Here is a 25,088-nt window from a genome sequence, read left to right on the forward strand (position 1 = left end):
TGGAGTTAAAGGTTTTGTCTTTTGGAAAACTTTTGACCAAACCAAAGCCACCTCCAACTGGTGGAGACAGGTTGGGGAGCTCTTTGACAATCATATATAGCAATCCTGGATTAGAATAGCAGGTATTCTGTGCTGTGTGAAAGCAGATCAAGCCCTTAGTTTCCGGTTTTCTCCCTCTCAGCTCTATTTTCAGGGAAGCCCATTATCTTCTGTGCCTGTCCCTTTCACATCCTTAAAGAGAAGCAGTTCCAAGATTTGTTGATATTCTGGAGCAGCCTTCTGTGCCATGAGGCTGTTCATTAAAATGAAGCGGGATTCAGAGGAGACCCATGTGAGAGCAGGGTGAGGACCAGTGCTCGAAAACGGAGGATTTATTTATAACAGTAGCATCTTGCCAAACAGATGTTTCATTTATTTTAAACTTGAACAACACAATTTATTTTCTGCTCCTTCCATTGATCAGAATGGGATAGGGGAAGGAGCATGCTATGACTTGATCCTGTAGCCTCTTGAAAGTTTAGAATAGGGATGCTTTGTGTTTCCATGAGAAATGTAGTCAATGGATTCATAAGAAAATGAACATGTGTGTATCTATTCACACACCCAGCTGTGCATTCATGGGCTCTTCTTCTGATATCCACAAACCAGGCCTGTAAACTTGACCGGTATAATTATGCATAAAGTTAAAATTGGTAACTGTGTACAAAGTCATACTGAACTTTCATGCAATATGAAGCTTGCTTTTGTCATGAGAACATAAGTAGCACCAGAAATGCTGAGTCACACAATTGGGTTAATGCATAATACAGAACAGGCCCTATCATTGTTTCCAATAGTCATCATCTCCTACTAAGCGTGTTGCTCACTATTTTGAAAAGTCAGACAACCTTGCACTGAGCAAGGGACGTTTAGAAATTTTGGGCAGCTTCCCTCTTGGATATAACTTCTGTGTATCAAAGCTTCTAGTTTAACAAAAGCTCATTGTTATTGTATTGCCATGTTGTTAGCCACACCGAGCACCATTCTGGGGGAGGGAGGGGATAAACATCAAATAAATAAATAAATAATTGGGTTTCGCTGTATAGACATAAGGCTCAACTAGTAGCACACAGTGAGGATGGGCATGATGGCATTTCAGTTTATAGAGCAATTATAACCACTAGATATCACTAATGCTAGTGTGGTGTAGTGGTTAGAGTATTGGACTAGGACCCACCATCTGTCATGGAAGCTTGCTGGGTGACCTTGGGTCAGTCGTTCTCTCTCTCAGCCTAGCCTATATCACCGGTTGTGGGGATAAAATGGAAAGGGGGAGAATGCTGTAAGCCACTGTGGGTCTCCATTAGAGAGAAAGGTGGGCTAAAAATGAAGTAAATAAAATAAACATTGCCCTTTCTCCAGATTAATTTAGCAGCGCTTAAGAACAGGCCAACATAAGCAAAGCTCAAATAAACTATCATCCATATTACACCTACACCAGCATAGTGAAGTGGTTAAGAGCAGTGGTTTGGAGCAGTGGACTCTAATCTGATGAACTGGATTTGTTTCCCCACTCCTACGCATGAAACCAGCTGGGTGACCTTGGGCAAGTCACAGCTCTGGTAGAGCTCTTTCAACCCCACCTACCTCACAGGGTGTCTGCTGTGGGGAGTGGAAGGGAAGGTGATTGTAAGCCAGTTTGAGTCTCCCTTAAGTGGTAGAGAAAGTCGGCATATAAAAAACAACTCTTCTTCTTCTATATATCACCTTTCTTACATCATGTAACTTAAAAAAAGCATTCATGGGGTTCCCAGAAGACCTCTCATGTAAGTACAAACCACCAAGACCTTCGTCTTTAGATTTTTCCCTCAACTACATCCTGTTAAAAAAAAACCAAGTTCAGGTTTAAATCCCCACTGTGACAGGAAACTTGCAGACTGTCCTTACTTTCCATCCTGAAATGCTACCCTGAGCTCCTTAGAGGATGGGTGGGATTTAAATGTAACAAACAAACAAATAAGGAGGAACTGTAATGTTCTTCCCACAGTGAAGAGCAGGGACTGATTCCTGGTGTAAAACAGATGTTGATCACGGAGGTACTTGTGCCTGAAAAGTGAATGAAGGCTCTTCTGTGGAGAAAAGAAAAAGGCAGCATGGTGTAGGAGTGTTGAACTAGGATCTGGGAGCTGCAGGTTTGAATCTCCATTCTGTGGTAGAAACTCATTGGGTGACCTTAGGCCAGACACATTCTCTAAGCCTAATGAGCTTCACAGGGTTGTTGTTGTTGGAGGAGATAAAATGGAGGAGAGAAGAATGATGCTAGTTGGTTCCTTTGGGGAGAAAAGCAGGGTACAAATAAACAAACAAATAAATTTGTAGGTTCTTGTAGGTTATTCGGGCTGTGTGACCGTGGTCTTGGTATTTTCTTTCCTGACGTTTCGCAGCAGCTGTGGCAGGCATCTTCAGAGGAGTAACACTGAAGGACAGTGTCTCTCAGTGTCAAGTGTGTAGGAAGAGTAATATATAGTCAGAAAGGGGTTGGGTCTGAGCTGAGTCATTGTCCTGCAAAGTATTAAAGGTAATGTGCTAATCATTGTCCTGTAAGCATCAAGATAATGTGCTAATAAGGGTGTGGTATGTTAACATAAGAACATAATAAAGGCCCTGCTGTATCAGACCAAGGACCATCAAGTCCTGCAGTCTGTTCACACAGTGGCCAACCAGGTGCCTCTAGGAAGCCACTAACAAGACGACTGCAACAGCACCATCCTGCCTGTGTTCCACCGCACCCAAAATAATAGGCATGCTCTTCTGATACTAGAGAGAATAGGTATGCAGCATGACTAGTATCCATTCTAACTAACAGCCATGAATACCCTCTCCTCCATGAATATGTCCACTCCCCTCTTAAAGCCCTTCAAGCTGGCAGCCGTCACCACATCCTGGGGCAGGGAGTTCCACAATTTAACTATGCATTGTGTGAAAAAATACTTCCTTTTATCTGTTTTGAATCTCTCACCCTCCAGCTTTAGCAGATGACCCTGTGTTCTAGTATTATGGGAGAGGGAGAAAAACATCTCCCTGTCCACTCTCTCCAAACCATGCATAATTTTATAGACCTCTATCATGTCTCCTCTCATCCGCCTTCTTTCCAAGCTAAACAGCCCTAAGCATCTTAACCGCTCCCCATAGGACAGTTGCTTTACTCCCCTAATCATTTTGGTTGCTCTTTTCTGCACCTTCTCAAGCTCTGTAATATCCTTTTTTAGGTGTGGTGACCAGAACTGTACACAGTATTCCAAGTGTGGTCTCACCATAGATTTGTACAAGGCAGTATGATATCAGCAGTTTTATTCTCTATTCCTCGTCTAATTATAGCCAGCATTGAATTTGCCTTTTTTACAGCAGCTGCACACTGGGTTGACATCTTCATTGAGCTATCCACTACCACCCCAAGTTCCCTTTCTTGGTCTGTTGCTGCCAGCACAGATCCCATCAGTGTATATGTGAAGTTGGGATTTTTTGTCCCAATATGCATCACTTTACACTTATTCACATTGAATCTCATTTGCCATTTTAGGACCCACTGCTCACATCCCACCATTGGGAGAACTGACCATTGATTCTTACTCTCTGCTTCCTATTTTTCAGCCAGCTCTCAATCCATAAGAGGACTTGTCCTCTTATCCCGTGACTATGAAGTTTGCTTAGCAGTCTTTGGTGGGGGACTTTGTCAAAAGCTTTTTGGAAATCCAAATACACAATATCCACAGGCTCATTCCTGTCCACATGCTTATTGACGCTTTCAAAAAACTCTAATAGGTTAGTGAGACAGGACCTACCCTTACAGAAGCCATGTTGGGTTTTGCCCAGCAGACCTTGCCCTTCTGTATGCTTGACAATTTTATCTTTAATAATGCTTTCCACTAATTTACCCGGAACAGACGTTAAGCTAACTGGCCTGTAATTTCCTGGGTCCCTCCTGGAATCTTTTTTATAAATGGGTGTTACATTGGCCATTCTCCAGCCCTCTGGTACAGTGATCCTGAAGTGATCTGTTAACATGTGGAATAAAGATCACTTCAGGATACAATGGTTCCACATTAACATACCACACCCTCATTAGCACATTATCTTGATATTTACAGGACAATGATTAGCACATTACCTTTAATACATTGCAGGACAATGACTCAGCTCAAACCCAACCCCCTTCTGACTATATATTACTCTTCCTACACACTTGACACTGAGAGACACTGTCCTTCAGTGTTACTCCTCTGAAGATGCCTGCCACAGCTGCTGGCGAAACGTCAGGAAAGAAAATACCAAGACCACGGTCACACAGCCCGGATAACCTACAAGAACCAATGAACTCTGACCGTGAAAGCCTTCAACAAAATAAATTTGTGTCAGTCTAGAGCAGGAGTCCTCAACATGGTTTCCGCAAACACCATGACGCCCTCCAACGCTTTTCCTGGTGTCTGCCAAGTGTTTTTAGAAAGTGGGTGGGGCCAGCTTTTGCCTAGCAAGGTTTCTGATTGGCCATTGGTGATTTGATTGGCTGTGTAGACTCAGCCTTTCATGGTCGGTAAAATGAGTACCCAGCTTGCTGGGGATAAAGTTAAGATGACGGGGGAAGGCACTGGCAAACAACCCCGTAAACAAAGTTTGCCTAGTAAACGTCGGGATGTGATGTCACCCCATGGGTAAGGAATGACCCAGCGCTTGCACAGGGGACCTTTACCTTTTTACAATTTGAGTATAGCTAGATACTTCTGTTGCTTGCAGAACATTTAAAAATGTGCAACCAGACACAATGTATGCTGTTTCAGGGGGGAAAAACTGACTTGTTCCAAAAGAACATTTTCACAGTTCCAAAATTTAAATAATGCAAAAGTTGTATTGTGTTAGCTTATGTAAAAACTGGACTAATAACAATGTGAAAAGCAAAGTGAGTAGTCTAGCCTCCTCGGTAAGCCCAAACCCTGACTGAGCATACTCATTTTATGTCTCAGGCTCAAATACGCTACTCTCCTGATCTCATTAGTGTTATAAAATCCTCCCTTCTGAGGATTTTCTTCATGTTTTTAAATGCCATGGATATGACTGTAAGCAACAATGAATGTGCTCACACACAAAGAAAATGTGCAGGTATAGCCAAACAGTACAAACTATGCACACAAATTAGAAGTCACCTACTACTATACAGTTCCAATTTTTCATTTTGAAAAACCCTGTCACTTTCATAATCATCACATAGGCTGTGAACAAAGCATTCTGCAGCATTTTCATCTTTCTAGTTGCTCAGGGATTCAAGACAGGAAGAATGAAAAGTATTGCATGACTAAGCTGAAGCTTTCTGGACAATGAGAAATGTGTCTTAGTGCATGCATGTATATACTACAGGATTTTCCTGGGTCCACCAATCCAGCTTAGTTTTATACATCAAACGTCTGTACTTTATCACCAGTTGTTTATGGATGTGGAAAGTTTCCCCATATGTGTTTCTTCCTGCTGACTTCAGCTAGGGATGGGAAAATGGCTCTTCGATGATAATTTGGCCAATGAGTAAACATGGTGTCATGGGACCTGGACAGCTCCAGAGAACAGATGTTGCAATCATTGATATTTCTAGTAAAAAAAAATAATGCTGGGAATTATTTAGATTATAGAGTGGGAAACTGATTCAGAGAAGCCAGGTTGACAAGAAGAGGGATGGGTAATTCTTTTTGCAAAGGCAAATCCTTATTTTAGACAAAAGAAGTTTTTTTACAGTATACCTTGGCTTGTTTCAGGAAGATCCATTGGTCACCAAAAGGTGTGAAATGCTTAGAATTTTGTAATCATACAGGAACTGGTATGCGCCAAAAGACTGTTAGGGCTCCAACTCCTACAGCGCTTCCTTGTTACATGTGGGCATTTAATGACTCAGATCCATTTTGTTTAAAACAGAAATAAAATGTATTTTATTTTCTTCTAATTTGCAACAGCTGTGCTTTGATTGCTTGGCAGAGTCTCAGACTAGCAAAGCATTGTGGGAAATCCTGAAAGTGCAGGCAGGCAGAGGACCCAGTAAATAAGAAAAAAAGGATTGAAAACTAAATTTGAAAGATCTGACTTCTTAGAAATAATTCAGGATTATTCTAGTATCTTTCATTACAACCGTTATTCCATATATCTACATTTCCAAAGAAAATACATACCCACCTTTCATCTTAAATCAGTGTGAAACAGGGAATATAATTCTGTGGGGTTTTGGGGGAGAACAAAGGGTAGATTAATAGATTCAATAAAGACCACCCAGCAGGTTTGTGGTTTGGCTAGTATGAGGCCAGGGTGTTTGTGTTATAGCACAGTCCTAATTTAGCTCCCTTGGCAACAAAGTCACCTGGGCTATCCAGAGCAAATACCCTTCTTCCTTGTACTGATTTTGCAATTTGACACTTTTCTTATTGAAGCAATAACCAACAAAATTGTTCCTCTTTGTTGAAACTTTACATCTAAGCAGTTAATAGTAAAATACGTAAAAAAAAAAAACATAACTGTTTACAGGTTTATCTTTTTTAAAATTTAATTCAGTTGCTTTTTTCTTCTTTCCATGTTCCTTACTCATCTGCCTGATACCCCCTATTTTTTATGCCTTATTTAGATTTTCTAAGAATTCTACAGAATTCTATTTTCTAAGAATTCTATCAAATAATTTTCTATAATGTTATTTTGGCATTACCTTACATGCTTTTGTATTTGCAGATTTCAGAACCACTCCTTTGAATACTTGAGCAACAGAGCCCATTGTCTTACCATTCACATGGCTGTCTTGAATTAAACACAGTTCATCCACATTGTCCTGTAACCTCTGATTTGCAGATCTGACTTGCACAAAATATCTGTCTTGTAAGTCTGACAGCCATATTGATGGTTTCTAAAATTCTTACAGCAACATCCAGTGGTTCACAAAGTATCCAGTAGATAGGGAAGATACAATGAAGTATGGGTAGGCGAAGGGAGAGAGAGAGAGTGCGTCTATATAGGGTGTGTGAAAATGAACCCCCACCATGGCAACAGTGGGCATAAGCAAGAATGGCATCCACACACCATTACCATGCCACTTGCTGCAGCCACTGCCCCACCCCCTGCTTCTCCCCCTTTTCTCCCATCACACCAGCAGTATAAACAAGGCACGACAGTGATTGTGGTTGAGACCTCCTATAGATCTAAAGCCCCCCTTTCAATTTCCCTTTCCTTACCAAGCCACATTATAACACTACCATGCAGCTCAGCATTTCCCTACATGAGAGAAACAATACAAATCTGTCATAAGACAACATAACACCTGAAAACCAGCATGAGGAAAGCGAAAGAGATAGGGTTGCCAGGTCCCTCTTCACCATCGGTGGGAGGTTTTTGGGGTGGAGCCTGAGGAGGACGGGGTCAGGGGAGGAGAGGGACTTCAATGCCAGAGAGCAATTGCCAAAGTGGTCATTTTCTCCAGGCGCTGATCTCTATAGGCTGGAGATCAGTTGTAATAGCAGGAGATTTGGCAACCCTAGAAGGAGGTGAAAGTAAAAGTGCCATCTGCTTACAGAAAAGGAATATAGGATCCAAATCCATGTTATTGACATGTAACCTAGAAAAGCTTTCAGAACTTGACTGCATGCTGAGTGCTAAAAAATGATGGTCCAAAATGGCATTATTCTACTACAGGGCAGCCTATATGTTAATTTTCTTGCTTTCCTTGTATATCTCTAGCATGCGTTGATTCCATGATTCCTCACAATACACTGGCAACAGAGTGAGCAATAACGTCTGGAGAACTTTGTATCAGGTATAATCAGGATGGTGTCTGAAGAAGCATCTTCACCTCAGGGCATTCTTCTGGTTGGTAGGGAGAGAATGGCCAAGCTGTTTATTTCATTTGTCCTCTAACAATACTGCCTGAAGATTTTTAACAGCATTATAGATTATTGCTGTGATTGTTTAATTTATCATCCTAAACAACCAATAATTTTTAAAAATGGATCTGCCTTCCGCGGGATGGAATTATACCTTCTTCACACACTGAAGAGGGTGCCTGTGTAAACATTCTGCATTTTGGACTACTTCTACCATTCCCTGTTGACTGCCAGAATGATAGGGAGTAGTCATCTTAATATTTGAGTTTAATGTTAACTGATGTCAGGTTCCTGAATTTTACATTGAGAACAGGGGAAGTCATGAGGAGATACTTTGAAAGTGGGTGCTGAAAAGTACAGCAAGTTTAGAAGTGGATCCTAGTTTGAAAAAATTGAGGACTACTGGCTGACTCAGACCATCATCTCATAGTCTCTTTTCCAGTGTGCAAAACAGAAACAATAATATTCACACAAAAGCTTATGAAAAAAGTATAAGTGTTGTAAAAGGATTGTATGCATTGTAATAAATGGATTGCAGACATTGCAAAGATGTTAAACCTGAAGTGTGGGAAAAGATATCACAGGTATGAGTTAACAGCTATCGTGGAGTTTTTTGTTTTGTTTTTCTTTTTGGCATTGTGTCACTTATTCTAACCCTCTAATCCACAGTCTGCCATTTGCCTAGCAGGGATAAGCGCAGGATTGGGCTAGGCAAGGATAAGCACAGGTATTGGCAGAATTTCCTCATGTCTTAGAGGTGTTAGCCATGCTGAATCAGCATACCTGATATTAGGAAAAATCCTCTACTTTGAAGTGCTCTTTAAGTGGATTCACAGAGCTGTTCTTTTTTTTCCATTGGGAGGTACCCTTTTCAGACATTCTGTTGCAGACATCTATGTGTATCCTAGTTGAACAAATGTCCAGACTATAGAGAGCAGTTGCTTATATTGAATGCACATGGTATGCACATGGATATACACTACCTTACAAAGGAAGACAGGTCATATTTGATCACTAGAATATTCCCTTTGTGCTTTTATGACCCACATTTCCTCATCCATATATGAGCCAATACAGCCGAGTGAATATAGAGTTGGATTTGGTCCTGCAGGACCTCAAGCATGGACTCACAAATAAGTCCTGCACAAACTGAAATAATAAATAGAAAGAATAATGACCAACCTCACAGAGCCATGGTTAGAAAAGAGTAAGAAGAGATAGCAGTCCATACTTAAGAATTTCCTAACCTGGGACTGGCAACCATAGCCCTACTGCATGTTGAAATTGCCATATAAATTTGTATTAAATAAAAAAGTACAAAAACTTCATTTTCTGTCCACAGTTATGCTCAGGAGTGCTTTCCTGCACTGTTCTGAATTAATGGTAATTATTAATAAGACAGAAAATAAGCATGAACTATGCAACAAAATCAAGGCCATTTCCATTGCTTGGAATGTAACAAGGGGTTTGTTGTTATTGTTGTTATTTTACTATTGTGCCTTAGCTTACACATCTATTTTGTAGATCATAATGCAGTTGCAGATATCAATTTGGGTAAATAATAAATCAGTAAGAGCAATATGGGATAGGAAGGCATCCTTGACATAAGAATGTATAGATCACTGGTCCGTGGACCCCCAGGGGTCCGCGAGAACTAAATTAAGGTCCGCGAAACAAAGTTATAAACCCATAATAAATTAATATTTTCAATTAAAAGTTCTCTATTATAAAAATATATATTCAAATATTATTCTAAGCTTAATGTTTAACTAACAGTTATGATTAAAGTTTATTTTCAAATTCTCGGAATTTTTATTTTGAACCTTGGGGTCCCTGCACCGAACAAAAAAGTCCTAGTGGTCCCTGGTCAAAAAAAGGTTGGGAACCACAATAGATTAAATGGTTCTGTTTGTGAGGACATTCAGTCTGGAATCTAGTGGCTCTTTCGGGAATTATTGCAATACAGACAACAGCAATGAACTACAGCGACATATGAGTGGCCAAATGGAACTGTACTGCACAAACACACACAATAAAATGTAAAAAATTAGCTGTGTGTGCCCAACATCTGCCCACACTGTCTGACTTGTGTTTGGAATAATATTTCTTTTGTTTATATTGCTGTTGAAAAATACTTTTTTTTTTCTTTTGCAAACTAGACTAGCCTCATAGCCCTTACCTGTCTCATAATACCAGGCAAATAGGCATCATTGATCAAAGGGTGCTGCCGTTCCTGAGTGGTTTGTCAGTTCAGATGCAAGCACATGTAAATAATGCAAGGCAAAATGAGATTAGAAGAAAGACCAGCCATTACATATGGAACATTGTTAAGGCCTAAACAAATGTTGTATGATTTATCTTACTAGGAACAAATTAATAAGTTTCCAAGTTCTCCAGAACTCTTCATCAGGCTGGATATTAAAAAGAAAGAGAGAGAGAGAGAGAGAGAGAGAGAGAGAGAGAGAGAGAGAGAGAGAGAGGAAAGATGATGTTAAGGGCTCTGTGCAGCATCGCATGGGGGATGGGTTGTAAACTAAATCAGATTAGATGTTGCTGAGTGAAGCTCGTTTCAAGTTGCCCCTTAGCTTTCTGGAAAGAAGGAATAATGCCAGTCTCCATTTGGCAATATAAAATCCAACATTTTATTAAATGAGTAACAGTGTAGTTCATATCCATGTTCTAGTGTTAGTAAATATGCAGCACTAAGTCAGTGCAGCATTAAGTGAGAGGTGAACAATATATTTCTCCTCTTCTTCCAATGAACTGATAGGTGATCTTCAGTATCCCTGCTACTTAAAAACCAGGTGGCCCCCATTGTTCCACAGATATGTTTGAAAAAAAGAACAAAAGAAAAGTAAAAGGAAGCATAATTGTCAGTCCATTTTGAAGACATAGGCCTGTATCCCAAACTTAGCAAAGTCTGAAGACTTCCTCTGGCCTTCTTCCAACTTGAGTCTCTTTGTCCTCTGGAGCTACGGTACTTAAATATACTTTGGCTGGGGAAAGACTTCAGACTTTGCAGAGTGGAGTGATACAAAACAGGCTCATATGAAATAGGTTCATTTTTCACACAAAAAAATGGTTAGGGTTACACAAATACAGTAATATTCTGTGTAACATATTTAGCTGCTATGTTCATAAAATATATTAATGAGCAGTGGCCATCTTGCTTAAGATGTATTCAGGTATTCTTCTCAGCCCTGAACAAGTTACCAACTCATGCCCAAGGAGATTCCATGGTAAATGTATTAGGACAACCCACATACTTCTCTCGTTTCTCAAAATGCGCAAAACAGAACTGTTCAGGAGGGCGTTTTTGTAGGCACAAAGCTGTGGAGTAATGGTTCAGCACTGGAGGTAACTTTTATTAGGGATAAAGTCTTTCATGCACTGATTGTCTTGTTAACTTGAACAGATTTGTTAGCATATATTGCTCTCTCTTCCCCCCCCTCCCCTTCTACAATCGCAGCCCAACTGCGTTATTTTGTCTTACAAGGAATCTTTGCTGTTAGGTTAAAATGTTACCATATTTAGGTTAAAATATTACCATATTTAGGTTAAAATATTACCATATTTAGGTTAAAATATTACAATATTTTGTGCTGCCTGCTTGATGTTATAGTATTTTATAATCCGCCTGCTGATTGACTGAATTTTTTAAAATCATACTACATGTAATCCACCAGTGAGAAAGTCAGACTAACAACAGTGTACAACCAAGCTGGATCACACTGTGTGGGGCTGATTAAATATCCAGTTATGTGCATCCAGATTTTCACTAATATAAAAACAGTGTAAAGCTGGTATCTGACATGTTGCGTTCTATATGTCGGAATGCTGCCTGCTACAAAAGTCTAGAGGATACAAAACTGGTCTCAGCCCTTCTACGGTAGCAGCAGCAACATCTTGCCATGATGCTTGCAGGGAACAAAGTGCCTGTTTCCAATTCAGATCAGGCTGTGCCCCAGAGTGAAGTGACCTCCCGTCTCCTCTCCCAGCCACATTCCTCTTTTACAATAATAAACAATTCTGGTGTTGTTTTTTTTAAAGCTTCCCATGATAGGCTGCTAACTATTTCCCATTGTGCAGTCCTTTGGCAGAGGCATAAAAGAGGAGGCAGCCTGTCTCTCCCAGAAGCATTTCTGTCTCTGCAGTATAAATCCTGCAGGAATAGATGGGGAAGAGAGAAATATATTATTGGCAATGGAGAGGTGAGGCTTGTATGAGTATTTTGTGCCTTCTTTCTGGTTTATTTGGATCTCATTGTACCTGGCTCTTGGATGAAATTATGAAAAAGTGCTACTTGTTTCCCTAAAACGTACAAGAAGGAAGGAGTTGAAAGGACTGAGTGAGGGTCAGGGTGCTTCTCTACAATAAGTTTTTCAGGGCATCTTCCACATGGGTTATCTGTCCCAAGTTCAGTGTGCTTTTGGGAAGTGGGTTTTTCCTGTTTTCCCACAGCATCATGGTACATTCATGCACCTCTGAGGGTTTCCCTGGCTTTTCTCCATTCTTTCTGTAGTCTGCTTTTGCTCTGAAATTTTTGTAAAAAATTGCTTTTCCACCGCAACTGTACTCCCTTCTCACACCCACCACAGCTTAACCCAGCTGTAGGTTATCATTTTACCTCTTTTATCATCTCTTACTCATCCAAAGACACCTCCCCCCCATCTTCCTGATATGCCTTGCTATCTCCAGATGCAAATGTGTGACGTTAATTATTTGCATTCTGTCTGGAAAGGTCAAACATGCTACATTTAATGGGATCCATATGGCTTTTGAATGAAACATGAAATCTTTGAGTAGGCATCAGAACTCTTTATATGAGTATGAGATGCAAAAAGAGTCACGTTGGTGAGTAAGAGGAAGATTTTATGTCAGCAGATAAAGTGGTATGTGTAACTCTTCTGGAAGCATAAAAGGCTACATAAAAGAGAGAGGGACAGTGCTCTCTTATTAGGAATGGGCCCCTTTTTATTTCTTTCTGTCCTTGCTTGTCACCATATAAAAACTATTATAAAAAGGAGCTGGAGCTGGTACTTCCACAGGCTGTGGAAAGCCCAAATATTTTCTCAAAGTCTGCATGTTTTAACTTCTTCCACCAAGACAGAAGAGGAGAGGCTAAAAAGAGCAAAGAGATTGCCACCCTCTGGAATTACAAGCAGTGCTTTTACAAATAGCACCTTTATTAAATCCAGCTATGAAGATTTACAGCTGGAGAAATTTTGGCTGCCTATAGTAACACTGTCACTGCTACTGCCTCTTAGAATCATAGAGTTGGAAGGGACTACCAGGGTCGTCAAGTCCAACCCCCTGCACAATGCATCATCTTGTGCTGCTGATGATTTTAAACTGCATTTTAAAGGCATTTTCATATGTAATGCAAAAAGCGTATTGGTAGCCCAATGCTGAGGGCCACTTCAGCAACACACACCCTTCCCCTGTGGGGCAGGGTCATCTGGCAAGGGACTGTGCCAACAGCCTGGTACGGGACTGCCAGTTTCCCTGCCACCCCTCTCCGGGCATCATAGCCAGCACTCCTCAATAGTGTTGCCAACTGCAGGTTGGGAAATTCCAGAGATCTGGGGGTGGAGTCTGGGAAGGGTAGGGTTTGGGGAAGGGAGGGACGTTTGCAGAGCATAATACCAGAGAACCCACCCTCCAAAGCAGCCATTTCCTCCAGGGGAATGGATCTGTGTAGTTGGGAGATCAGTTATAATTCTGGGAAATCTCCAGGCCTCACCTGGAGATTGTCCATCATACTCCTAGGTAACTCTTCTGGGGGTATACCCCATTGCATGACATGGGGCAGATTGCTGGGTGCAGCTGTCTTGGGTTGCCCCCATATACAATCACTGCTAGCCTTGATTGTGGGAGCCTACATTATTGTGCAGCACCCACAATAAGGGGAAAAGGGGAGATGGGTGCAGGCTGGTCTTGCTGGTCCCCGCCTCTGCTCACCTTTCAGTGCATGGTTGCTCCTTCATGAGGGTTTCAAGAGATTGGGTACCTGTAGAGTTCTGAAATAAGACATGTTAGTCACATGGAAAAGAGATCCCGCCCCCGGGTATAAGTGCTAAGTGTTCCCTCTGTGGTGCTAAGTGCCCTCTCTGTGCATTTCCCACTACCAGGATGAAATATTATGTGCTTTAAATGTACAAGATGGAGACCTCAAAGACAGAGTATATTGTAAGGTTGCCCAGCTGGGCAACTAATGGGGGCATGGGGTGGGTAGCTGTTAGTGATGGTATGATGTCACTTCTGGGAGAACCTGGGAAAACCATAAAGTTTTCAGCAATTCCTAGAGAGGAGGCCTCATGTCCCCAGAGGGCACATAGTAAACCTAGTCCCATGTCACCCACCTACCATCTGAACTATGGGAAATCCTGGCTCAGGTTTATGTAGTGCAGGGGGGCTGTGACTGGGTACAGGGGAGGAGGTTTGGCTGCCTCTAGGGAGGCATGTGGTTGGCTGTGGCTGTAGTTGGCATCCTGTGCTATGCTGGGATATGTGGTTAGGACTGAGCCTGTGGGGGGCATTTTGCCTTTGTGTGGGCTATGCTGTTCTTTTTGACAGCATAACTTTAGCAGGTTCTGCAGAGCATCCACATATCGGGGAAGCTTAGGCAACTGACTTACTCCTGCCATACCTCTGGGCCCACCTCTTCCCCTGCCAGTGCAGAGGGCTGCACCAGGGGGTACATCCAGCCACTCTCTGGCAGGGGTTCAGCCAGCCACCCTCCAGCAGCAGCGGGGCGCTACACCAGCATCTCTAAGGTAGGCCAGCATAGCCGGTCAGCTCCCTGAGCACTCAGCCCACCCTGGGTAGTCTGTTTCATGCTATTTGTGCTATATATTAATATTATTAATGTGGGGCAGAAGGCAGGAGAGAAATTGAATCAATGAATGGCAAATTTGCAACCACACTATTAAGTTAAAACTAATTTTAAGAAGAAACTAGGAGCTGATTCTTACAAATCCATTATTTCCAGGTATTATCTAAAGGTGTATTCCTTCCAAAACATTTCTCATATAATTTTTCATTTCAATTTTGTTGTAACACCGTGTCCTACTTTGCACTCCTTCCCCCCCCCTTATCTCCCAAAAGTGTGTGCAAGGGTTTTTAGGAGAGATATTTTTAGGTCTGATGCATGATTTTGAATGCTAGAGACTGACAATATGAATTCAATATGCCCTTGCTTTGTTAACTTTCTTCATAGAGAAGGCCACCTAAACGTCAGTAGAAGCATTCAGATGTACCTTTCAGGAATAATAAAGAACATCTTCTGACATACCAGTCCCAGCACTAAATCACTGATAGCGGAATTTGAATTTTTCATCCACTTTAAAACTAGGAGAATGCACAGCATTAAAAAATCAGAATGTAATCGAAAATTACTTGAGCAATTCCAAAATGAAATCCTTATTTTTTAGTAAGAATTTATTTTTAATGGAAATACATGCAGATACTCTAGAACATTCATGGCATATGAATGTTCCAAAAGCTAAGTAAACAGGAAGTACATTCTTCATATGAATGAAAACCTGGGAAAGCAGAAAAGAAAGAGTCCCATGGCTTTGGAAAGAGTTGCTGAGTAAATCAGAAACACATTGGGATTCACTGGTAAATCAATTAATTCAAGCCAGAGTTGATAGAATAAGAAAAATATCTGATGACCACACATCATTTAAAAGTAATTTCCCCCTCAGTGCTGAGCAGGCAAACATGAGGCCAAGACATAAACGTACCACTTTAGTAACAGACAGCTCCTGCTGCCAGGCCCGGCAAAAGCTTTGGGCGTTCCTGGTACAACATAAAACTTTGGCATGACAATGGTATTTTTGCTCTAGTTCTTGATTTTTTTGCTGTTGCATAGATGAAACTGCCTTTTTGTATTCTTCTATTTGTTTCACCCAGATCAGAAGGGAGACTGTATGGTGCACTCTTTTTATATTGGATGTAGTATTAATACTACCTTTTTAATTGTTGGAAGCTCTCCTCGTGCATTACCTCAGTAATCCCTAAAACAGCCAAAAGACCCTGGGCCAGTTGGGCCTGATGACCAGGGGGACTTAATTCTCAGTTTGACTATGGCATTGAAGTCCCTCCCCTCCCCAAACACCGCCCTTCTCAGGCTCCGCCCCAAAAACCACCCGCCTAGGGTTGCCAACTGCCAGGTACTAGCTGGAGATCTCCTGCTAATTCAACTGATCTCCAGCCGATAGAGATCAGATCACCTGGAGAAAAATGGCCACTTTGGCAATTGAACTCTATGGCATTGAAGCCCCTCCCCAAACCCCACCCTCCTCAGGCTCCGCCCCAAAAATCTCCTGCTGGTGGTGAAGAGGGACCTGGCAACCCTACTCCCACCAGTAGCAAAGAGGGACTTGGCAACCCTACCCATCCACCTCCAACCCACTTTTCAATGACTGGACTGTCATAATCAATAAACTGTTCCCTCTCCCCCCGAAGACAAGTGATTTCATTATCTTTTTAAAGAAGCTGTAAAATTTCTATCTATTGCTGTAGTGCTGTACTGATAGTGTAAGCAGGTCCTCTGAATTCCCAGCTTTCTTTTTTTTTTTTTTAAGAAAAAGCAAGTCTCTAGCCTTTTCCATTATGGAGATATGTGTTTTTCATCATATTTCCATGAGGGTGGGGGAGGGGGTCTACTTTCTTTAGAAAATGAAAGCTGGGGATTCAGAGAACCTGCCAGCACTTTCATTATGCTACAGCACTTATGTTGCTATTTTAAGGCCTTTTTAAAAAAACAATGGGAGTGCTGGTAGCACCGCATGGGCTCACCTTGTTCCCACTTTGCCTAGCCAAGTACTTCCTTTGTCTCATTCTCCACACACTTTTGTTTGCCAGCACACCAATATATTCACATACTGACTTTTTCCCATCATCCATCAGGACAAAAAGCTTGCCTACTTCTGGGCTAGAGCCTGCATCTGATTAGCTGTGGAAGTTTTGGCCACAGTAAATATGCTAACCTTTAATGAGCCATAGGGCATTCTTGTCTTTTGAATTTCCTGTTTCTCGTCTTTTTTATCTGTGCAGTGCAGAGAGCTAGCATGGCAAGAACTAATCATTATTTTCTAGACAGAAACAATCATTTCTGCTTGGAAGCCACATCCTCTTTTCTAAGGCATACAAACACATTTGTGCCATGCTAATATTAGTGCTGAAATAGTGCACGCCAGAACTGGGCAAGGTATGCAATATCCTGGTGCTACAGATGTAGTCTTGCGGTGGGGAAAATAGCTGCACTGTGCCTGTTTGCCATTTTATTTCTTTTCTAAAAACATGAACACATAGAAACAAAAAATGGTAGGTACATTAAAGACAAGAACTAAAGACAAACAAAAAAATTCTGCGAGGAAAAGGTACCCTTGCAGGTGTTCACAAAGGTTAGTTTCAGAAGCATAAAATTAACATGAGATCCTGCTAGCATGGTACAGTCGAGAACATTCAACCTCTACAGAAATAACTAAAAATGGAAAATACCTTTTTAAAAAGTTCTAACAATGATTGAGCAGTGGATGAGGTGGATGTGTCTTTGGTACATTGTAAGCTGCTTTGAGTTCTCTAAGGTGAATGGTTAGTAAATATTTTAAATTAATAAATAATTAATTGACCAGAAGGTGCTGATAACACTTATTAATAGTGATAGAAGAGGGAGTGGGAAGGAGGAGATGGGGGTATGGTATTTCCCAGTAACATCAAATTGTGAGCTGAATTATAGGAAAGTGAAACTCCCCCACTCCGTTTGGATGAAAAGTATTTCAATCCCCATGTAGCTGAGCAGCAACAAATATTTTCTCTGTTTGCCTTCACACTTGCCAGTTCTCCACCTTGTCACTGGTGGGCTTTTTGATATATGTTTTAAAAATATTTGTAATGTGTATATCACTGTAGTGTTGTAACACTATAACTGTATACCTACTACTGATTTTTTTTTAAAAATGGCAAAAATCCTGCTGGAGGTTGATGGGGGAAATGAAATGTGGGGTGGGAAATGGCACCAGATGTGAGCAAGCAGATGTGGAAATTTGCACCTTCCCTTCCATACTTCTCTCAAACTTGCTTTCAATACAGTCTTTCAGGCAAGATCATACCAAAGCAGGCTTGAAAAACGACAACGAGTGGAGCCAGGAAAAAACTGGAAGGTGGGCTGAAACTCAGTTGAAAATCATTGCTACTAGGGAGTGAACGAAGGGCCAGGTAGTGTATATCCCTTGAAACAATCCCTGACAAAAAATGTTATCACAAATGTGGGAGTGAGGAGAACAAGCTGGGGTTATTTAGTGACAAGAGAATGTTTGTTTGTGTGTTTGTCCCAGTGGGTAACAAAAACATATGACACCAGCAACACAAAATACATTTCCATTAAATTAAAATACCCCATTTGCTTAACCCTAAGCCCTACATCGATAGCCATTATAATATTTCCAAAAGATATTCTGCTTTGATTTTCATAAGAGTTCAAGGGAGCATAACTAAGGAACAGACCCTGAAGATTCCTCTGTTCGTGTCGTTGTAGTCTAAATCCAAAGCCTTCATTCAGTCACTTTCTCCCAAGAAGGAAACAGGTCTTGGTGCGGAAGCAGAACTGTAGATTTGTGGCCCACCCAACCCCCGGGATGAAGGTTTAGCGGCCTTTGCCAGCTGCAGATTCTTGCGTTTCTTCAGAACCCCTTTCATGCCATTACATCAGTCTGATGTATGAGAGAAATAATGGAGCTTGATATGCCATTCTGCAGAGCTGATTGTTTTGGATTTAGTTTCCATGACGCTGGATACCGTTCAAGGTTATTATTACTGCATTTTGCAATATTTTGGAGAGCCAGTGGAAGGGTTTGAGTGAATTTCTGCTTACTTTGGACGATGAAATGGAAAATTGCTCAGCAATCACATTTCTCCTGTTAGACTCCCTTTTGTCACTATGAAGAAAACATAGCAGCAGTTCATGTTAAAAGGACATGAGCAGAAGCTCCATGAAAGCAATAATGCTGAATGACTGGGATCTTTCCATCCTATAGGTAGAGAACGTCTTCCCTTGGTGATAAACTAGATTTGACAGTAGAATTCCTATTTTTACCCCCCCCCCCCTTCACATAGAAAGAGTAGGGGATCCGATTTTAATAGCTAAGGGGATATGTGCATGCTTGCTTCTTACATATCTGTAGCCACTCACCCAAAGAAGTGTGAGGTGAGTGGTTGCAGGAGTTCTATGTTAATTGCCGCACCTAGTTTGGTCTAACTGACAGTTTAGCCACAATTTCAAAAACTTCTCTAGACAGTTGCAATGGTTATTGGCTGTTTGCCAATAACCATTCTAGGTCCTTGCCTATCACTAACAGAAAGAGAGAATTTGAAAGAGATATAATAAGGAAAGAAAGGAGCACTTTGAACAGTTTATACTGACATTTTAGAGTTATTCTAATTTAAGCTTGTTGAAATCAGTGGCCAGACGAGTAATTTTGCATAGGACTGTACACTAAGATACTCTTTGGGTGCTTTTAATTATAACACTGGAAAACAGACAAATCTTGGGTGAGAGAGACTGGGTGGATTTGCTAAGAGCAAGAACCCATGTGAGACTTCCATTGCATCACTGGTGTCTGATGTTAGCCATTAGATGCTGGAGTACGTTCCAAGATGGTTTGTGCAAATGATTTCTGGAAGGTTTGTCCCTGATTAAACCTATTTTTAACAAAGTTTGATTTATTTATTAGAAGAAGAGTTGATTTTTATATGCCGACTTCCTCTACCTTTTTAAGGAGAATCACACCGGCTTAAAATCACCTTCCCTTCCTCTCTCCACAACAGGCACCTTGTGAGGTAGGTGGAGTTGAGACAGTTCAGAGAACAGTGACTAGCACAAGGTCACCCAACTGGCTTCATGTGGGGGAGTGGGGAATCAAATCTGGTTCTCCAGGTTAGAGTCCACCACACTTAACCACTATACCACTACACCACACTGACATCTGTAGTAGCGTTATTAATAGCCCTTATTTTGTAAGTAAGCAGGGAATAGTTTTTCAGAAGCAGGATTGTAGAGCTGTCAAATGCCATGTTACTCACTGCCCTCTTTTGGTTGCTGTCATTTTTTTGGTACTGGCACCCCACTAGAATCTCTCCAGTTTCTCAGGCCTTCACAGTGCATCAAACTGCACACTGGAAAATCTGACACAATTTTCCAGATTCATGGTCAGCATTGCAGCCACAGAAATATTTAGTATTTGATACGACTATTCTGGGTAGCCACTGTGACACTATCTTGTCACCCCATCTATCACCAGAACACTTCTGTGTCTCTTTTTAAAACCATGATATCTACCTCATTATATTGATTGGTTTTATACTGGCTGTTCACTAATGCTTTGGTCATATGGGTCATTCCCATATCTGAGGCTGAGAAAGGGACTGGCAGCAGCTGAATCTAAAGAAATAAGATGACTTAAAGAATAATGTGCTTTATTTACTTTACTCATGTACTTATTTATGTGTCACATATGTATCCCTTTTTTCCAAGGAGCCCAGGTTCTCTATGATTTCCTACTCACAACAGTTTGCTTTTTAACAGAGCACTACCTGCTGTAAGACGGACTCCCATCATGCTATATGGTCCTTTGAAGCTGGTCTTTTTCACACTCCTGTTCATCACAGGTAAGTAAATAAGTGGAATATGGGGGTGGGTGGGAAATAATGCAAGTGTATCTGTGAATTACTCAGTGCACAGTGTGGCTGAAAAGAGGAGGCACAGATGGGCTAATTCTTATGCTGAGATAATGATATCCACTCAATCACTTTATCTGAAATAAGTGCATAGGCACCAATATTTCATATATTTAATATTTTTTCTATACTGCAGTCCTGTTTCCTGCATAATTTGTTGTCTACGAAACTATATGCAGCCCACTAGCTGTTTGTGGCAATCCATGAGGACTCAATTTGGATTGAGAACTGAGGCTTGGATCCAGAGAAATCCACTCTGGTGTGCTGAGCATGACCATGCACATAGTGGAGGGGGCCAATTTTGTCTTTTCATGGTAGTCCTTCATACCACATGGAGTTCTATTCTGTAGTGATTCTAACTTTTGGAGGTAGCTTTTTGGAAACCACAAAGAGCAGCACCCAGAAGGGGAAAGCTAAAATACCCCAATTTGTAAGTGGAATGAGCCTCATGCCGCTCTGGATCTAAACCAAATGATCCCCTTTTTTCCAGAGTGTTGAAGGCAGAGGTTGCTGCTCATGGTCTTTACAGTCATCACATTACTTGCCTCTGGTAAGCAAGTCCTGCAGGTTTATTGATTGTTTCGGAAACCTGCAGTGCTCATTTTACCTGAAGCAGCGGTGGGACAAAAGAAAGTTGGTACAGTTGGGTTTCTTATTTTTCAGTAGGTCTTTAACAGCAGCTTGATATGGAGACATTGATAACATGCCGTCAAGTTGCAGCTGACTTATGGTGACCCCATAAGGTTTTCAAAGCAAAGGATGAAGAAGGGAGGTTGCCATTGCCTGCCTATGTGTAGTAATCCTGGACTCCCTTGGTCATCTCCCAGCCAAGTACTAACCAGGGCCAACCCAGCTTAGCTTCTAGATCTGATGAGATCAGCCTAGCAACTGCTGTATACTTCATGAAAAACAAAGCCTCTGTCAAACCACATGCACCTTCTTAAAAACTATCTCCCAGCTTGGCTCCTGCTTTGCTGCTAGAGTTCCCCAATTCCCTGGTTATGGCGGGCAATTGCCTGTCAGTTGCTTCAGCTGCCCACCAACTCTCAGGTGGCCAGTGGGTGGAAGCAGGCCACAGGAAGGGAGGGGGAGCAATTGGCGGCATCGACGCAATGATGTGCCTTCTGGTTTATGCAGAAGTTCCAGCATTGCACTGGGGGAACGCTCTAAGCATTTGCAAGAAAAAAACTTCATGGAAACCACAGAGCTTTTTAATGAGTGCTAGAGCGTTCATCCCCCCCACCCACCTTGGTGCTATACTGGAACTTCTGCATAAACCGGAAGTGACATTGTCACTAGGGTTGCCAGCTCCAGGTTGGGAAATACCTGGAGAATTTTGGGGTGGAGCCTGAGGAGGGAGGGGTTTGGAGAGGGGAAGGACTTCAATACCGTAGAGTCCAGTTGCCAAAGCAGCCATTTTCTTCAGGGGAACTGATCTCTGTCACCTGGAGATCAGTTGTAATAGCGGGAGTTCTCCAGCCACCACCTGGAGGTTGGCAACCATAATCATCATGTAGATGCCATTGATTGCCACCCCCAAAGCCGCCTCCCTAAACCTCCTGCTGGTTGTGAGGAGAGACCTGGCAACCATATTTGCTGCTCTTCTAGGACTGCCAAAAGCCTGGATTGGGGAGGGTTCTCAAGCACACAGCAGGGCATAAGACATGGCAACTGGGCCATTTGTTCACCCTGGTGGGTTTTGTTGCATAGATTTTCTTTAATATGTATGTTTTGATATATAGATTAGAGATTTCTGGCAGCTGTACTATGGGCCTCTCGGATATCCTTCAGGCTGTGGACCTGTAAATATGTAGTGTTTTCACACCAAGTAAATCAACACAAAGCACCTCCAGTTTATTTAAGACCTTAAAGCAGGGCCCAGGGCTGTTTCCAGAATGCCCAATCCCAACCTTTAATATTTAAAGAGCTGAATTATTAACTCTCAGTATCCTGTTTAGTTCCCTCAATAATTATAGCTTTTCATCATGTTATTTTGCAAATGTCCTGTACATCTTGTTGCTTTTGTGTTTGTGGAAAACATTTTCCAGACAAGTACAAATTCTGTTTAGATGTGTGTCGGGGGGGGGGGGGGACTATTTTGAAAGCAAACCAGGGTATTTTTTTTAAAAAAAAAAACATGCACAGACAAATCTTGGTTTTTTATTCAGTAGTGCAGTTGGAACCTCAGCTGAATGAGCTTTGAGGTCCTGGAGTTGGCAAAACTTAAGTGGAGTAGCAGCCTGCAGGAGTTTTCCAGTCTTTGTAATGCCAAACTACAGAGTCAATTTCTAAACTAAAGCATTTTGGCTTCCCAAATTGCTCTCATTCTTCATTGTGCTATGAAAGGAGAAGCAACTGGCTGGCTAAAAGCGGTGGTGCTTTCTATTCCTGTGGCCAACACAGTGCCTGAAATGAGCAGAACAGTTAAGCCAGGGGTAGAGCCATGGCTTAGTGGCAGGGTGTTGTCCTTGTGTGCTGACTTTCAATCCCCAGCATCTCCTTTTAAGAGGATCAGGTAATAGGTAATGTGAGAGAAACGGACCTGAGACCCTGGAGAACTGCTGCTGATCAGAGTGGTCAATGCTGACCTTGATGGCAACTGTGACAGGCACGTAGGAAGTAGAAGAAGAAGAGTTGGTTTTTATATGCCGACTTTCTCTACCACTTAAGGCAGAATCAAACCGGCTTACAATCACCTTCCCTTCCCCTCCCCACAACAGACACCCTGTGAGGTAGGTGGGGCTGAGAGAACTGTGACTAGCCCAAGGTCACCCAGCTTGCTTCATGTGTAGGAGCAGGGAAACCAGCCCGGTTCACCAGATTAGCCTCAACTGCTCATGTGAAGGAGTGGGGAATCAAACCCGGTTCTCCAGATCAGACTCCACCACTCCAAACCACTGCTCTTAACCACTGTGCCAGGCTGGCTCAGGAATGCACTGCATTTCCCTATCATTTCCTAAAGGTATCCTGGCAATTTTATTTTTATTTTTCTTGTGAGATTCTTGTTAAATCCCTATCCCTTGTAGGTCTCTCCAACCCGCTAGTCTAATCACATAGGTCTGTGCAACAGCAGACTATCTGGCTTTTAAAGTGTGTGATTCAGAAAAGTGATGTTTCAGACTCACTCCTGTGGGAAAAGGTTGGTTTTTATTTTTTAGTCTCCCACCTTTTACTCAAACATTCAGCAGAAGTTCAGTTCCAGAAAGAAATGGGAATGATGGCCGTTCAGTTGCCCCTTTGCTCATTTACTGTTTATATCATGTAATCATAAATGAGAAAGTATGAACCCCTGTGTTTCCTTCCCACAAATTCTGACTGAGATATCTGAAATCAGATATCTGCATAATATTTTCAAAGAACCATCCATATTTGATATCAGAATTTAATACATCAGTATTTTAAGATTTTATACCTTAAAAACTGAAAAACTACCAGATAATCTTGTCAAGTACAGCATTTCTTGTGCCTATGAGATTTGTTTTTCTCCTTTCATCAACTAATATAAACAATAGAATTAAAGTATCTGTTTATGCCATAATGATATGCTGTAAATTATATTTTGTTTCCCCCACATTTCTTGAGGGAAAATGAGGTATGAGATCATCAAAATAAATTTCTAGCAGAAAGTCCCATTCTTTACCTTTTACAGCTGTTAAAGTGTTAACAGTAATACAGTATACATAAAACATGGTTGCTTTCCTTTCATCTCCTGCATGCATCAGTGTACATTCCATCATTGATATTTGTAATTTATGTGTGTTTTGTGCCTCTCTCATAACTTGCTTTTACAAATAATTTCCTCAAGGATTGTCAGACATCAGCTCTTTGGAGATCTACCCCAGTGACCCTGAAGTCATCCTCACTCTTTCAAGAAATTTTTCCCTGACATGCTCAGGACAGAATGAGATAATCTGGAAAAAAGATAAACATAACATTGATGCTGTGCTGGAGAATAAAGGTGCCATTTTTGTTAGCACCCTCACACTCTGGAATGTGACTGGCATCAACACAGGAGAGTATTCTTGTGCCTACAATCAAACTCCCAGACAAGGGCAAACAGAGGGGAAAGCTATCTACATCTTTGTACCAGGTACTGGTGCCCACCCTGCATTCTTTTCTTTTCCTTTTTTGTAGTTTGTGTTTAGGTTGGAGAATTTAGAATAACGATGTTGAATGAAAATAGCTGGCTAGGTGATCCAGACTTTGAGAGTTTGAATAATACATTCATTCATTCATTTAATGCATTTTATAATCCACCTTTCTAGCTGAGACTCAAGGTGGGTAACAAAATTTAAAATAATGTGTCCGGAACAGTATAAGACATATAACATACAGTGTAATGAGATCGGATTACAAACCTAGAAAATAATTAAATAAAAACAACAGATGGCATGACATACAAGAAATGCAAAACCTGGATAACAAAAATTAGAAAACAATGCAGTGCAAACAAGTTAATGCATACAATGA

At 41.4% G+C, this 25,088-nt stretch overlaps 1 protein-coding gene across 1 annotated transcript in view; it reads left to right on the top strand.

Annotated features, from left to right (window-relative positions):
- Positions 1–20,491: 20,491 nt before the first annotated feature.
- Positions 20,492–25,088, top strand: part of PDGFRB (platelet derived growth factor receptor beta) — a 48,826-nt gene continuing 44,229 nt past the window's right edge. The window contains exons 1-2 of the mRNA XM_056852283.1: positions 20,492–20,549; positions 24,424–24,708. Coding sequence (XP_056708261.1) covers positions 20,498–20,549; positions 24,424–24,708 — 337 coding nt within the window. The 5' untranslated portion in view covers positions 20,492–20,497. The remainder of the gene's footprint in view (positions 20,550–24,423; positions 24,709–25,088) is intronic.

This window comes from Euleptes europaea, chromosome 1 (assembly GCF_029931775.1).
Source record: "Euleptes europaea isolate rEulEur1 chromosome 1, rEulEur1.hap1, whole genome shotgun sequence".
NCBI lineage: Eukaryota > Metazoa > Chordata > Lepidosauria > Squamata > Sphaerodactylidae > Euleptes > Euleptes europaea.